We start from the raw sequence: 17,813 nt of genomic DNA on the forward strand, positions 1-17,813 counted from the left end.
TTCTTTTCATGTTTTGGAGTGTTGGAAATATAAGCACTTTTAGGTTTAATTTAATTCATAAATTATTTATAAGCATAAATTGATAAACTAACATGTTCATCTTATCAGAGCATAATCTAGACATGTACAAGATAGAGCTACATATGACTAGATCTACTATACTCGAAATTAGGAACCCTAGAAAATAAAGTACGAGTAACATAGTTTTTACGTACTGGTCATCCGTTGTGGAGATTGTTAACGATGCGGGTTGTGCCGTGTTCATGACACGGTCGATCATGTTGACAACGTGCCAGATTTGTTGACGATGATAGTGGGTGGTGCCCAGACGACCATGAAGATGAGCTGTGGTGAAGAACTTAAGTAGTCGGGTGGAGCGCTTCCCAGAAAACTTATTCGCTCTCTTTCGATGCAAGATCTCAAGAGCGACGGTTTTGGAGACCTGCTTTCCCGTTTTCCGATGCACGCCAATGCCAAGATGGAGTAGATTACAGCGACAACGCAACATAGAGAGGAATAGGCAAAAACTCTAATTCTTATATACACTCAGGTAATGACAGTGTTCCTAAATTTTAGGCTACTCTCTAATTAGTAGTTTATATTATTATCTCCGATGAGGTGGGTTCCTCAGATATACAGGGAGACAACCCCACCTCCACCTCCATTAGCAATATGATACTAATAGATGGAGGGCCTCATGATGGACCACCTCTCTACAAGATGGACCTTTGAGATTTATTGAGTATTATCAAAATTATATGGGTCCCTGTAATTCTAACAATCCCCCACCAGATCTCAAAGTCCCATAGAGATTTGCATGATCCTCTCTGTTGTTTTATATACCAACATTTCACTGGAGACTGTTAAGTTGAACATCCACCCAGAGCTTCAAGTTACACTCATCCACGACTTGGACAATGGACTATGCCTCAAATTCCAAGTTTTGCGCAAATAAGTTTCATTTAAAGTAATAACTGGTACTTGGCTGCCTATAGGCTACCTCGCGGGTAGAGATTATAAGTCATACTCCTTGGTCTCTTCATAAGCTTAATAGAGATTACCTAAGTTTCACATACTATGACCGTCCAAAAGTCGTGCTTATATAGGTGTGTTCTTTCAAGAATGCTCTATAGAATGATATCTTCGCTAATTAAAGCCAATAGAACACATTAAGGCAATAGCAAACCTGCCTAAAGATTTTGAGAGTAATGCATCTTCACTCGAGTGGGTCAAAAACAAAGGTACTCTCCTCTAGTTAACTGATAGTTTGTTCTTCTTAGGTCCTAATTCACGGGATCTCTGATCACATAGGTTGAGTTACCACTATGGTATAACTCATGTGGGTCTCATACCCATCTCCTTCGATGCACTATCTATCACATTCTGTGATAGTCCCTTTGTAAAGGGATCTACCAGATTCTTAGTTATTTGGATATAATCCAATAATATTACTCTAGAGTTTCTCAGTTTCCTGACAAACTTCACCCGTGGCTTCACATGTCTTGAGGACTTCATATTGTCCTTAGAACTGTTCACTTTGATAATTACTGTTTGATTGTCACAGTTCATAAGGATAGCCGATACCGGTTTCTCAACCACAGGGAAGTCCACTAACAACTCATGCAGTCATTCTACTTCAATGATTATTGCAGTGAGTTCTGCTTCTATGGCTGACCTCATCAAGATGGTCTATTTGCAAGACCTTCATGCGACAGCAGCACCGCCAAGAGTGAATACATATCGACTTGTGGTCTTGATCTAATCAGCATCATATATCCAGTTTGAACCACTATAACCCTCCGGTACCGATGGGTACCCAGTATAGTGAAGTCCATACTTCATAGTTCCTAGCAAGTAGTGCATAACTCGCTCAAGTGCATGCCAATGATCATCTCCTAGATTAGAAGTAAACCAGGTCAATTTGCTCATAGCAAAGGAGATGTTAGGCCTCGTAGCACTAGCTAAGTACATGAGTAATCCAATGATCTAAGAGTATCTCAATTGATCTATAGTTGTCCCATTATTTTTTCAAAGTATCAATTTAGTATCATATGGTGTTGGAGAAGACTTGCTATCCATATAGCCAAAATGGCTCAAGATTTTCTCCACATAATGAGATTGCAACACTGTAATCCCATTATCAAGTTTGAAGATGACATGAGTCTCACCCAGATCTTTCATATCAAAATTTTGGGATAGAAAGGACTTAACCTCATTAATCACTTCAAGATTCATCCCAAATATCAATATATCATCAACATACAAGCACAAAATAACTCCCTAACCCTCCTCATAGAGATAGTATACACAACTATCATCCTCATTAATTACAAATCCAAGAAGTGTTAAAGTTCTGTCGAACTTCTTATGCCATTGCTTAGGAGCTCATTTCAGACCATACAAACATATTAGCAAGTTACAAACCTTGTCCTTCTGACCTTCTAATACAAACCCATCACGCTGATCTATATAGATTTCCTCATCTAACTCTCCATTAAGGAACGGACCGGGTTAGCGGAGGATGGGGCTGCACGGCGAGGCGGCGGGGCAACGCCGACCGCAGGTGGTGGGAGGTGAAGGCGGAAGAGGTGACAGAGGGGCTTGTCATTTTGTTGTCCGAAATGGCATGCGCATTGGGAAGTCGCATAGACAGATTAGCGCAGTCCACTTCACAGTGCCGTCTTCGACAGGCTCCCGTACCCACTAGTGATATTCTTCCCAGCAGTGAGGCCAAGCCCGCCGTCCCCGGACCTCACAACATGAATATTCCTCTCACAGATAGAAAACATCTCCGACGGCTGCTCGAGAAGAGCTAATCTTTGGTCGCCCAATTGGAACTCAAGTATGCTGCTCTCACTAACAAGCCAATACAGGGTATCCCCAACAAGGGCGCCAGGCTCCTCGTTAAGCTCAAATTGCGGCGATGGCGTCGTAATCGAGACCCTCTCGGCCCACGCCCCGGTCAGCGAAGGCGAAGGCGAAGGCGAAGGCGCCGCATTGTCAGGTGAACACACAGGCGAAGGCGCCGCATTGTCAGGTGAACACAACAACCACGTTGAAGGGATTGGAGTGGCAGTCGCCGCTGCGTCCGGTGGCAGCGGTTGGGCAGAGGACCGCGGTGTTAAAGTCGATCGTGCCTGCACGCAGCTGGTGGGGGACGGCGATCTCGCGACGGTCGGCGGTGATGGGATCCCAGACGAGCAGATCGGTTCAGTCGCGGGCGCGGAGGAGGGTGCGGCCGTGGCGGTACTCGACGAACCACCACATGTCGTCGTCGCCGTCCCTTCTGAGGTCGCGTGCCGCGGTGGCGATGCGCATGCCGGATGGGCCCTGGGCAGTGAAGTAGCAGGGGGTTGGCTGGGAGTTGTGGAAGAAGCCGAGCACGGGAGGTGTTCGATGGAATGCACGCAACTGGCGGAGGGAGCCAGTGTCGCGGACGAGGCGACGCCAGCACTTGCAGATGAGGGAGACACAGGAGAGGGAGGATGGCAGCGGCGGGAGATGGAGGAGAATCAAGGAGACCATGTCCTCGTTGCCAGCGGCGGCGACACTGCGGGGGAGGTCATTGCGTCGCCGTCGTTCCGTATGGGTTTTTTATTTTTTCTCTTTTTCCTTCTTTTTTTCCCTTTCCTTTTATATATGCGAGTACGGTTTGATTTACAAATTGTGGCTATCCACGTGGGGAAAAGATTCCTTTGTTCCACGCTACAATTAGATCTATGCGTCAGGGCTGCACAGAGGAGCCGAAATGAAGCTTCTCATAGAAATCGAGGTGCAGGGTTAGCAGGGACGCCGCCCGAAGGCTCCGTGTAATATGTGAGGAGAGGTGGCCAGAGTTATGGATGGAGGTGGCAGCGTGTGGCGTGGCCAGCGACCGCAGTGTGCAGCAGCGGACGGCGAGCTCTCGGCTGCTCCAGCAAGGATTCTGTTGTGCCTTATGCTTAGGTGTTGTACAGCAAAACAGAGGAGAAGGTGGAATTGTGTGTTTCGCCACTGTTCAGCGTCCGGTAGATGGAAGGCGGAAATTGGAAGTAGCATGAGTTTTGGTTGCGTGCAAAAGGCGATCGCCTGGAGTAGGCCGTCAAAGGGAGAGAAGGAGAGTATTAAAGTAGATGTAATGACTAATGTGGAGATCATGTCTAAAGGAAATACAATTTGCTCCTCCTAACCCTTCCCCCTACTATTTCCGCCTTGCTCTTTGCCTATCTTCCTCATCCCTGGCGATTGTAACCCATCACCAGTTTGGTCGCGTCCGTGAGCTATCTCTCGCGTTCTCTCGGCTTTCAGTGGTAAAATTCCAAGGGAGAAGGTTGTGATCGCTTCGGTGGTCACTGTAAATACGTTATCACTGGTTCACTTGTCTTAAAGAGAGATAACTATGGCATCGCCTAAGCGAGGAGTACAAGTCCGGCAAGTCATCGAAGCTATGGACGAGTTCGAGAAGCAATTAACAGAGTGGCTCCAACAGAGGCTGGATGTCACATCCCGAAAACCCCAACATGGACATCGAGCATGCATATGCACCATGACATCATATTTATGCTTTTGGTTTTTGTTTTAAGTGTTCAAAAATGCTTCGAAAATATTACATCATTAAATGCCTTGCATTTCCACCATAAACTTATGAGTAGAAATTGTTTAGAAGTAGTTTATATAGGTCTAAAACTATTTAGGAAGGAAGGGGAAAAGAATTGGTAGAAAAAGAGAAAAGGAGAAACACCTCACATCACTTGAGCCCAGTCCACGGTGTGACCGCCAAAGCTCAGAATGCCACTTAAAATCCCATCAACCGCATCTCACTCCCTCACTCATTTATTTTCTTCCCCACCCGAGAGACAGAGAGCAAGGAGAGCTCCCTTACCATTCCTCCACGTTGATCTCAACAGAAGCCCAAGGTTGAAGGGGAAGGTCACCCACGAGTTCCCCATGTCATCCTCAAGATCATCTCCAAGCATCCCCGAGATCATCCCTTCGTCGAAGCAAGCTGAAGCCTTTCTTCCACCTCTAGGCCAGTTGGAGCACTCTGGAGTCAATCTCCTCATCAGAGCGTCCCCGGAGCCGACCAACCCTCAAGAAAGCATCCTCACACCAAACCATAGGACCGAGCCCCACCTAACTATAGAAGTCGATCCTGGGGCACAAGCTTTTGGTCCCGTGCATGTCGCCCAAACCACCAAATATGTGTTGGTACCATCCTTGGTCGAAGGTATCACTAGAGCCTTCGCTGGTGACCTCGCCGAGGAGCTACCGACCAGGCCTAGCAGTCTAACCGCCACTTGTGCTGGTCTAACCGCCGGGTTGGGACTTGGTTGGCTAGATTTTGGAATCAGACTCCATATTCAGGAGTCACAACGCCAATGTGGCTTGTCTAATCTCTAGACCCCATGGTCTGGCCGCCATGGGCCCAGTTTGACCATTAGGTGTCGATGATTGGTAAACTGCTAACCTAACGAACTTGTAGTATAATAGGGAGATGCTTTTAGTAGACAAATCACAAGGGGAACACAGGGGTTTTTAGACAGGTTTGTGCCTCCCTGACGATAATAACACTACATCAGGTTTGTCTTGTATTGATCTGAGCCTGTTATGAAAGGGGTGTAGCTAGCCTGGATGGATCTAAACCTAGTCAGCGACTTCTTTCTTGGCTTCTGTTGGCTTGTATCGGCTTGTAATGACTTGTCCTCTGCAGGGTCCCTTGACTACGTGTTGTACGTCATCTGGATTCTTTCTTCTTATCCTTTAAAATAGACCTTCCCGGCCACAGGATGCCTTGGATACCTCTAGGTAATTTTGTTTCTTTCTGGGATCCCCTTCCCAGAGATAAAGATATGCTCCTAGAATTACGAACACCATGGAGCACCCGAATATGGTAACTATCCATTATTCATCATCAAACCCCTCATCAGCATTGGGTTTCTTAGGTTTGAAGATCACCTACTTGGGACTTCGAACACCTCCGAGTTCTCAATAGAGTACTGGATTTTTTTGTCACATCAGGGTAGGTTTTCTAGTCGGTCCAAAAAATTATCCTATCCTTGCTAAGTACAAGGAAAATAGGACTCGTTGCTGGCTAGTCTTGGAAGTTGAACCATGGCAGAAGAAAGATTGTGTGGTGGTGAAAAAGATTCTCTGTCATGAACGCTTAGGGATCGTTGCTCCATCCTTTCGACTGCTCCCATGCTCTGGAAAACCCAACGGGTAAATGACTGCACCGAAGTCCACCTCTTTGTCCACGCCAGTCAGCTGAAAAGATGTAGCTTTGATGATCGAGCATCTCTTGGGCGCTCGTGACTCATAATGTAGCCTCGCACGAAACTAAAGCTCGGTAGGTGAGGCATCTAGCCTCCTAATCAGTTGGTCTATGTAAACCTTCGAGTGCCAGATCTCAACTACACCAAACTTGAGTTCGATCATCGATTCTCCTCCTTCTCCTAAGTACACGCCCTCTTCTCCCGACTACTCACCTTCTTCCCCCGAGTATAGACCCCTCACCCCACCATCGTCTCCCATAGAGTCTAGTTTAGTTTTGGAGGTCATCGGGGTCTCCTCCGACGAGGAGGTTGAAGAACGGGCTGCGACTCATAGCATCCCTGTTAAAGACAGCAATCCTCCAACGCCTTAGGTCCAAGATGAGGTGGACTAGGATCTTTTGGAGGCAAAAATAGAGGAGGAAGAAGCGGCGGTTGAGGCGGAGAAGAAGAAGGTATCCAACAGCATCTACATTAACAATGGTAGGACGCCCATCGCTTCATCCTCTTTGTCCTTGTGTTATTCCAGCGAGGGTGGTCAGAAGGAGTAGCCAAGGCAGCGACTCTAGCGATGGTGGTTCGGAGTCAATCACTCACCTAAATCGTGGTCGTAGATCAGCAACCCTGGCAATGGCAGACTATCTCAGTTTTTTTTATGGTATTCGTTCGAGGATAGGCGAAAAGATGTATATTATTAATATGAATATTACAAAATATATTCTAAATACTTACACATAGAACATACAAAGCTGGTCAATATTCCAAGAATTCTAAGGACTTGACCATTCTCCATACCTAACTTATACGACCCTGGTCTATTGGATTCAACTACCCTATAGGGACCTCCCCACTTTAGAGATAGCTTATTGCTATTTTTCTTGCTTTGTACAAGTCGTAGAACCAGATCTCTAGGTTTGAAAGGTCTTTTACTGATGTTCTAGTCGTGGTAGCGTTGAAGAGCTTGTTGGTACCACGTTGATCTTATCAACACTTGGGTTCTTTTTTGCTCGAGAACATTGAGGTCATCCTATCCTTTTTTATGTATCACCCATGCTCTCTCATCCCCCCACTATATCTTATCATTATATTTTGTGTGGTTGCCTCGCAAGTATTTTTTGCTCACTGCGTAGGCAATTTGTGATGGGGGACAAGCAAATTATGTTTCATGTATTAGCACATATCCGTTGACTTAGAGTAATATTCCATTATGTGTAATTACATAAACCATGTGCCATCTTTTTTATGTAAAATTTCCTAGGTATCCAAACACTTTGGTGGCTTGGATTTCTTCTTAAATATATATGAGCTTCCTCTAGACTCCAGTAGCATGTCACACGTCAAATGACTGGGTGGAGGGTATTTATAGCCTCAAACCCACCAACGAGCCATTTTTCCAATAGCTCATAAAAGCTATTTAAACGGGGTGATCTGGTGAGAACAGTAGTACTAACACTGGATCATCCGGTGAGTATAAACTCATAAACTAGCCGTTGGAACTCCACTCAATACCTTTGTGAACACCGAACACTCCGTTGTGCCTTCAAATCCATCATCGGACCTTCTGGTATGTTATCTTGAGCCATCCGAGCCTTTGCAGCCTCTCTGTATAAAATACTTTGATGTATTTATCCGGTGTTCATTCCATTCACACCGAACAATCCGGTGAGTTAAACCTTCTCTTCTTTCTATTAGAAATACTCCGGTGCAACTATCTATGTGATTACCAGACTATCCAGTGAGTTGATCTTCATTCTTTAGAAATTACAGTTGCCTCTGCAAGAAATGCTCCGGTGTCATACTCCGATGTGCACAAACCAAGCACCGGACCTTCCGGTGGGTTGATCTTCAGTCTTCTACACTTGCATTCTTCTCTCCAAGAAATACTCCGATGTTACCTAGTGCAGATCACAAGACTATCCGATGAGGTCATCAACCTTCCCCCCTTTTGTTAGAAATACTTCAATGAGTTCAACATATAGAGCACCAAACTATCTGGTGAGGCTGTTAGCCTCTGTGCGCAATGCTCCGATGAGTGCAAACTCTTCTGCATCGGACCTTCCGGTGAGGTCAATTCTCCTAGGACTTCTCTAATTCAATCAAACTTTATCCCGGCTGTGGTGGCTTGTTAATATATTGCATCTATGAGACCTACTAACATATATTCTTGACAAACATGTTAGTCCCAATGATTATATTATCATTAATCATCAAAATAACAATCATGACCTAATAGAGTCATTTTCGCTACAATAGCTCTATCAGTCGATCAATTGATACAAACTATTCAGAACCGACACTGATGCGATTATCACTACCAGTTCATAAGAAAATCAGTATCAATGCCAGTTTAAAGAATAACTAGCACTAATAAGTTATTATCAGTGCCGGTTCATACTAAAATCTAGTATTGATACTATCAGTGATAGTTTTTAATTCGAACCGGAACTGATGAGAGTATCGGACCCGAAATTTTCATTGAATTGGTTTCTGGCTGACCTCATGTCCGCTCACGGCACGACTCTTTCCACCTTATCTCCCCCGTGCGTTCTCTCCCTCACCTCTCTCTCTCCACCTTATCTCTTCCCCCGCTACTGTCCTGCTCCTCCTCCCCTACCAGCCTCTCTCTCTCTCTCATCCCCTCACCGGCCTCCTCCTCCCAGCCTCCCCAACTAGCCAACAACTCCGCCCCTTGAGGGATCCATGACGGGATCCGGTGAATCCGACCATGGATCTCGCTAGAGTCAGAGATCCATGCACCAACAGCGGTGAGGAGCAAGAGGTGATAGGCGGTGGTGAGCAGATGGATGAGGCAGGGCCACCTCAACGCTGTCACAATTGTTGTCATCACCCATCGTGCAGCAAAGCAGCGGTCTCTGCCCTATCCGCTCGCTGCATCCTTCGCCCTATCTGCTCCCTGCATCCCTGTGAAGGGTGTCTCACCACAGTCCCGCACGTCACACTCACTGTGGCTCGCATTTTTGTGGCGGTGGCGGCCTTCGAGCCCCGTGTTTCTGTGGCAGCAGCGCCCTTCGTGCCTCACAGTTTTTGTGGTGGCACCTTCATGCCCCAGGGTTTCTATGGCGGCGGCCTTTGTGCCCCACATTTTCTTTTTGCAGGACAAAGCGAGGGTCCACCACTGAGCATCCTCGGTGAGCTGAGGCACCAGATCCACGGTTTCCTCAGCAGGTGAAGGCCCAGGATCAGCAGCAGCAGGTGCCTAGTAGCGATGATGAGCTTCGTCATGTGGGGCCGACAGCGAGCTCGGCTCAATGCATCAAGCCGGCTCATTTGCCTGGACTTTTTCCTTTTTTTTTGTTTGCTAAAAAACATCATCAGTGTTGGTTGTTAAGCCAACACTGATGGTCTCTGACTATCAATGCCCCTTATGAAGTGCCGGTTCAAAAACCGACATTGATGAGATTTTAGAATGGGTAGTGTTGACCTGTTTTAGTGTAGTGTTGGGCCAAAATTGGGCTAGCCCACAAATAGTTGGGTCGCTACATGGGCTTCGACACAATAGACTAGATAACCAAATTGGGCTTCACATACATTATGACAAAAAAGTCATGGGCCTTGCATAAATTATGACAAAAGAAATTGTAACGAATACAACCATTTTAGATGCCAGGTCAGATCCTATATGGACTGACCAAGTTTTCAATGATGTGGCAGCGTCAGAAATTATGGCGGCAAAGCATTCATCACTAATTCTATGATGAATTTTCTATTTCGTCACAGAAAACTATCGGTGACACACTATCAGTGACGATTGGTTCGTCACATGAGCATCACAGATTCATGGTATGACAAAAACTTTCCGATCCGTGACGAAATCTGAGTGTCACAGTTTAGCATGTTTCTTGTTGTGTCTTCTACGGTTGGTTCTCTGTAGCAGATCCTATGGGTACTGTATGGGATGGTTGACAAGCAACGGCATGATGTCGAGCAGCAGCGCAGCATAGAGACCCAACGATGAGCAAGCGGCAGCGGCGGGTGAGCATCGGCAGCGGTGCGGTGACGAATCGGAGAGCTTGCGGAATGGCAAATGGAGGACCTGGCAGTGGTGCAATGAGTCCTAACAGTGCCATGACATGATAAGGTGTGACTCGGTGGGGATGGCAAATCCACCGGTGGCGCGGCCCGACGACGCAAGAGATCTCAACAGTGACGTCGCACGCGTACCACCATGCGTATGCAAGTGATCTCTACAGGAGATTGCTGTAGCAGAGCAAAAGATTCCAGAAATCAGTACATATATAACACTATAAAAAACCTATTTTTAGAGACGGATGGTAACCTATTTGTATAGCCGTTTAGTCACCGGGCTTTGGTCGAAAGCCTGTAGGAATGAACGATTTTTATAGACGAAAAATAGATCATCTATGGAATCAGATTACTATAGACGGTTCACTTAAGAAATAAGTAAACTGCACGTGAAAAACGATTATCACAGGAGGTCTGTTTAAGGAAACGTATGTGATAATCGATCTTCGAATCAACATTTTTTGGGTAAAAGAAGTGACATTTTTTTGTCCAAAACTGCAAGAGCCTGTTCCGACGGTTTATCATTTAAATTGTTTGTGGAAATGACCACTACGTGTTCTTAAAAATAATTTTTATACTAGTGTATGCCTCCCTATAGATGGAAGCTTTGCTTCCCACTGGAAAAGTAGCTGCATCGGCGAGACGCACGCAAAGCTTCACTAACCACCCAGGCAATGTTTGGTATTCACCAAGTTGGAGAATAGATTGTCAAAGTAGCATCTTGATGACTTTAAGAACTAAAAATCCTCAAGTATAAATGACAAAGAAAAAAGAACAAAGAGTGCATTGATATACATGTAAAAGACATTATTCACATCTTCAATGCAAGGTACGCAATTTAGTGCAAGGTCTAATCAACACCATCTCATCTCCTGTAAATCCAATCTCTGAGTTTTACAGGCACAACATAGACAGACTACAAGCAACGATAAAAATACAAACAGGTGATTGCATGCGATAAGACCATCGGACACAAGGGGATAACAAATGGGTTTAAGTATCCATCCATAGATGAAGTAGCACAATGCACAAGAGGTAGGTACGCTTTCATGGACCATGCTCGGTTTTTATTGTTGCTGTAAACTTAGGACTATCGCCTTTATCAATTTGTGCTTCAATCTCACAACCACCGGACTTGGTGTTTGAAGAATAACCAGAATTGGTCAGTTTGACATATATCTCGTCCCAACGTCGTTGAAAATGGTCGACACCACCAATCTCGCCATAAGCCTGCACGCACGCACGCACGCACGCATGCATTCAATAATTCCCTCAGACAGTATATTAGTTGTAACATTTGACTGTCGTGGGTACGTACGTACCCTAAACCATATTACTTCCTCGGGTTATCAAAAGCATGATTTTTTGCATATTGACACAGTCTCCTAACATTGACCGCTAATTTTTAGTAAAATGAAATGATAAACCTACTTTATATTATCAAATTATTTTTCTTGACAATTCGACATAAGATTTTTACATCTAACTGAAATTATTAAACAGATACCGGAGGTCAAAATTTCAAAATATTGGATTCAATATGTGTCCCAAATGATATCTCTTTGTGATCTGGAGACTGGAGGGGGAGTAGTAAGTTAGAAGAATTAGCGATGATTAGGACTTATGGTACCTTGTTGCGGTAGTAGAAACCCCATGGGGTACTCCAGGCGAGCATGTAGTCTTGGTCCTGGCCATCTTTCTTCTTGCCGCGGTAGACGACGGCTCCCACCGAGCCTGACGGTTCGCCGAGTCTGTGGACGTGATGGAAGGCAGCCCACTGACCGTTGCCGATCTCGGCAGGGTACCCCACTTTGCTGCCGATGTAGCCGTACCAGTCGTGGTTGGCGACATAGTAGAGGGTGTCACCGGTCGCATTGTAGACTAGGCACAATGTGGACTGTCCGTTGCCGTACAAGGCCTTGAGGACGTCCACATACCTGGACGCCTTGCCCTTCTTGTCATCATCGTTCATGAGATACCAGGCCTGCCGTGCTCGGTCTTCTTGCGTCTTGGGTTTCCACATGTACCTCGCCACTTCGTCAAGCTTGTAGTTGTCCACTACTTCACCAAAGCAGTTCTCCGCCATCTCCTTCCCTGCCGGCCTCTCCTCTCTCCGTTCAATTGACTGGTGGGCCGGCCCATCTTCATTTCTTAGGAACAAAAACTTCTAAAAATTGAAAAAATAGCATTCTTATAAACCTTATTAATAGTAAGAAAAATCAGAATTGGCTAAACAAAGGTATTACATTATCAACAATGCATCGACAAGTCAACTAAAATACCTGTATTATGAAGAGTGTACACAGAGACGCATTTGAGACATCATATTATTATTCTTTTATTTCTTGATATCGTTTTGAGCTTAATTTGTTTGAGTGAATAAGTCTGTCAAACGCAGGTATTTCTTGTTGCTCCAAGTGTTCCAATAGTTAAACTTGCTCAAAATATATATCAGCTTAATCTGAGATGACACATCGATGCCATTACAATGATCGTGCATTGATGCATCGATGCCACTAAAACTAACGTACCTGGCCACATAGGTCTTTTGACTGGTCAGAAGTTAGTGATTTTTTTTCAATCTTAGCTTCTAGTTCTTCCAGTTCGTGGACAATATCCTTTATACAAGGCCTTTTATTTCGGTCAGCCTCCAAACATCTTAATGCTAGTTCAACACATGTCTTCACTTGTAGGGTGTCTATTTCGTGTGATAAATACCTCGACGTTGCTTGCAGCCTTCCTTTCCAGTTTTCACTTACCTGCAAAATTGGCACACAAAGTCAGAAGATGGGAGATGCGTGAAAAAATTCTAGCAGTCCATATTAGTAGTTCATGACGGATCTAGCAGTATCAATTTGACATTGTCAATATTAGTAGTTCTTTCTATACTGAAGGTCAAATCTAAATATGTTTGACAACCAAATATTCGAAAACTGCTTATATTTGGGATCAAATGGAGTAATACATAACACATAATGCAAAAATATGTATCTTCATGATATAGAGAGAATTTTTCTTACAAGCTCAACAAACTGTTTGGGAGACATTTCAGAACGACGGGAGTAGCCACTATTTCCAGCCATTATGTCGATAATTATAACTCCTAAACTAAACACGTCAAACTTGTTTGACATATAACCATCATTCACGTATTCTGGTGGCATGTACTTTCTGCATGATATCATAAACATCAAAAGTACGTTTAGTGCAATTCAAACGAAACTACATTTATTGAAATAAAAATTTGCTCAAAACATGATCCATCAACTTACTGTGTTCCGTTTACAGTCCCTGTTTTATGAGTTTCCATTGAAGCAACGAGTCTCGACGAACCAAGATCTGCAATTTTGGCCGTCATGTGCTTATCCAGCAATATATTAGCAGGTTTTAAGTCCAGATGGAAAATTGGATTTTTCTGTGCATTGTGCAGGTGATTTAAACCCTCACAAGTCCCTTTAATAATTCTGTAACATATGGGCCAATCAAGTACACAAGATTCATCTGCAAGAGGAAAACTCAAACATATAAAGCTACTGAATTATTTATCTTACCAAAGCTAAACAGTACAACCTACTTTCCGAAACACATGACTTATTAGAATCCATGTGGTCCAACTTTTTTTAAATTTTGACTACTAATATATAAAAAATTATTTGGATTTGAAAAGTGGAAATTATATTATTAGATTTGTCATGAATAATATTTTCATAATACTATTCTTCATAATTTCTAGTAACATATATCGGTAAAAAGTAATGGGCGTAAATGCTTGTTAGATACTGTGCCAAAATATCATATTTGTCACCTCTTTAAAAACAGAGGTAAATGTGGAGGGCTCTTGGTCATACCTCCAATATGTTTTTCAAGGCTTCCACCGTGCATATATTCGAAGCAGAGAACTCGCACCAGTGTTTTACCAAAAATTTCCTGTCCCTGGTGCTCAACGTACTTGTGTCGTGATTCGTAACAATAACCAATTAACCGTACGATGTTTTGATGTTCGATTTTTGCAAGATTGCGGAATTCATTGTGAAATTCCTTATCATCAAGTCCTTGCAAGGGGTGAAGCATTTTCACAGCAATCTCCTTGCCATTATACTCCCCCTGTTGAACTTATTTGTCAATATAGATCACGATATTGTAGTCGGCAGTGGCATCATTTGAAAAGTAGAGAAGACAAAATGATTAGTCATACCCTGTAAACATCTCCATACCCACCACTGCCAACTTTTTGCTGATCCGAAAAATTGTTCGTAATAGTTTCAATTAATGAAAGTGTAAAATTCATGCTGCTATATATCTTCCACCAGGCTTATATCTTGAATCTTGTTCCTGAGACAGAAAAAAATTCTTTCACTAAGACGAGAGACATTCACAAAGAGTACTAATCATCCTTTTTTTGACTCTAGTACTAATCACCCTTGCCAGCGGCAGCGCCTGTGAGGTTCTCGCCAGCACTGACGGCAGTACGGAAAATCTACAATCGACGGCCGCCGGCGGTTCCCAAAACTCCAGACTCAACTCGTCCCTTGCCCCCGACGCTTAGCCCATATAGGTATCAAAATTCTAAGGTTGTGTCTCCTAATCAAGTGACTAATATTTTGCTTCTGTCTCAAACTATATGAAAACAGATAAAGAAGACATATAAGCGACAGGTCATTACACGACCTGTCATATATGTCGTCTCAAGTCAGGATCGAGTATTTACCTATCACAGATAACAGGTAATAAGTGATAGGTTATAATATTACCTATCAACTATAACATGAGTGACAGGTAATTACTAAACACATCACTTATGAATTTGTCATAAGTAACGAGTCTTCCTATATCAATCATAAGCGATGGGTCGTAACACGACCATTCGTTTATAATAAATAATAAGTGATGGGTAATATTATCAACTGTCACATATTACGTAGCTCTGTTTAAAGAGCTGATCAGCCACTGTGCGGGTGAACAATTATTCAACAGTGCCGCCCGAACAGTGCTGACGATTTTCACCGACTCCGATCGAGATTTTCTAATATTTTGTTGATTTAAAATTTGAATTGGTGCTAGGTGTTTGAAGGTTTGCATCTCCTCCTTTCCTCCTCCTGTAATCCCTATTTGATAGATTTGTTGTGCTTTGAGTTATAATCGGTCATTTTGCATATGTATCTAAAATCTTAGTACAAGTGAGTTGTATTTATGTTAGATTTGATACTAGGTTTGCCCGATCTACCATGAGATGCTACAGATCTAGTGTATTTGTATGGAATTTTTAATTACATGCTTAACCATAAAATTAATGTAATTGTTAATGAAGAATAAATATTTTTATATTAATTTTAGATGACTGACAGAAGTTAGATATACCTTGAGACCCGAACTTGTTCGGAGTACCTAAGTGGAGTGTAGTATTTCATGAGTGTTTTCTTGGTGGATATGAAAGATCATGGTAAACAGCAAAGTATTGTCTATGTCGCGACTACAGGAATGATAAGAAGTTCCCGAAATCAGATAATATCCATGCACACTTGGTCATGTATGGATTTAAAGAGAATTATACATGTTGGAACAAACATGACGAGGAAAGCCTTATGAGGGAGAGTTGGATCGGGCCTCTATGCCGACAGTGTGGACCAAGGATTTGCACCCGGCGAAATGGATCATGATCTCAGGGATGAGGACATATTATATTTCAGTAAAAATGATCTCGAGGATTATATAGAGAATGTGGACCAGATGGTGTGGGATGTTGAGCGATACTACGAGTATAATAATGGTGAGTTTGCTAAATTTCAGGACTTTATGCGGGATTCCAAGATGCCCTTTTATCCCAACTGTAAAGAGAAGTACATACATATATTTGGGAACCTAAAGCTTCTACAACTGAAGTCAACCCATGGTTGGACTGATAAGAGTTTTGAAGCATTACTGGATCTATTAAGGGACATGCTACCGGAGGGAAACTTGGTGCCCGAGGGTGTCTACGACGCAAAAAAAGATAATTTGTCCTTTAAGACTAGAAATAGAAATATACATGCATGTAAGCAAGATCATATCTTGTCTCATGGAGAATATGCAGAGTTTGATCAATGCCCTGTTTGTAAAACCCATCGATATAAGTGTAGAAATGACGGTGGTGACGGGGATGGATGCAAGAAAAGTAAAGGTGGTCCTAGGGAGGTGATGTGGTATTTTCCTGTAATACCCCATCTAAAGCGTCTGTTTGCCAGCAGAAATGAGGCAGAATTGGTATGTTGACATAAGGAGGGTCATAAGAATGACGCAATGATACGGCACCCGGCGGATTCCACTCAGTGGTGAATCGTTGATTCCACATTTGGTTGGTTCATTGAAGAATTGAGAAATATTAGGTTTTCTATGAGCACAAATGGCATGAATCCAATCGGTAACATGAGTACCTCACATAGCACCTGGCCTGTTGTATTATCGATCTACAACCTTGCACCCTGGCTTTGTAACAAGCGAAAATACATTATGTTGTTGATCTTGATATCAGGGCCAAAATAACATGGCAACGAGATCGATGTGACCTCATGCCTTTAGTCGATGACCTTAAGAAACTCTGGTCGAAAGGCATCGAGGTTTGGGATCAGTAGAAGCAAGAGTACTTTACCTTGCACGCCATGTTATTTGTCACCATCAATGATCTATTAGCACTTCATAACTTGTCAGGTCAGAGCAAAAGAAAAGGTGAAGCTTGCCCACATTGTTTAGATGACACATGCAGTTTGAGGTTGAACAACTCAAAGAAAATAGTGTACATGCAGCATCAATGATTCCTTCCCAGGAAGCACCCATACCGAAATATGGACAAGCAGTTCGATGTCACAAGGGAGAAAGTGTTACCTCCGAGGCATTTCAACGGGGAAGATGTCCACAGTCAGGTTAAGAATAACAATATTGTCCTTGGCAAGCGAAAACAATCCTCTAAGGATGATGAACAGTTAGGAATGTGAAACAAGAAATCAGTACTATTCGAGCTAGAGTATTGGGAAAAATTAGATGTTCACCAATCTATCGATAATATGCATGTAAAGAAGAATATCTGCGAGAGTCTGATCGATACATTGCTCCAAATGAAGGGAAAAGGAAATGATCATGAGAATGCACGAGCCGACCTTGAAGAAACGGGTTTAAGGTCAGAGCTCCATGCATATGATACGGATAAAGGAAAACACCTACCCCCAGTAGCTATCACTCTCTCCAAGAAGGAGAAAAAAGAATTCTACGAGTTCTTGCACAGTGTAAAAGTTTCCTTTGGTTACTCGTCCAACATCGCATGACTTGTTTCAGTGAAAGAGCTGAAAATAAATTTTGCCATGATGAAGTCCCTTGATTGTCATATGATGATGATGTCACTACTTGTGGTAGATATTAGGAACATCCTCCTAATAAAGGTTCGCGAGGCTATCCTAAGCCTGTGCTTTTTCTTCAATACAATTGAACAAAAGGTGCTTGATCCAGACTCGCTGGAGGAGCTAGAAAGAAGATACTTTGGGACTCTATGTC

The 17,813-nt window shown here is 43.4% G+C and overlaps 1 protein-coding gene across 1 annotated transcript; it reads right to left on the reverse strand.

Annotated features, from left to right (window-relative positions):
* Positions 1-11,109: 11,109 nt before the first annotated feature.
* Positions 11,110-14,671, reverse strand: LOC133907561 (probable serine/threonine-protein kinase At1g01540). Its single transcript, XM_062349625.1, has 7 exons — positions 14,488-14,671; positions 14,141-14,396; positions 13,565-13,793; positions 13,313-13,463; positions 12,824-13,051; positions 11,923-12,459; positions 11,110-11,522 (listed from the first exon to the last, which is right to left on the reverse strand). The coding sequence occupies exons 1-7, from the start codon at positions 14,578-14,580 to the stop codon at positions 11,340-11,342; spliced, it is 1,677 nt and encodes a 558-aa protein (XP_062205609.1). The 5' UTR covers positions 14,581-14,671; the 3' UTR covers positions 11,110-11,339.
* Positions 14,672-17,813: the final 3,142 nt, after the last annotated feature.

The sequence above is a fragment of the Phragmites australis genome, chromosome 24 (genome assembly GCF_958298935.1).
Source record: "Phragmites australis chromosome 24, lpPhrAust1.1, whole genome shotgun sequence".
Taxonomy (NCBI): Eukaryota; Viridiplantae; Streptophyta; class Magnoliopsida; order Poales; family Poaceae; genus Phragmites; species Phragmites australis.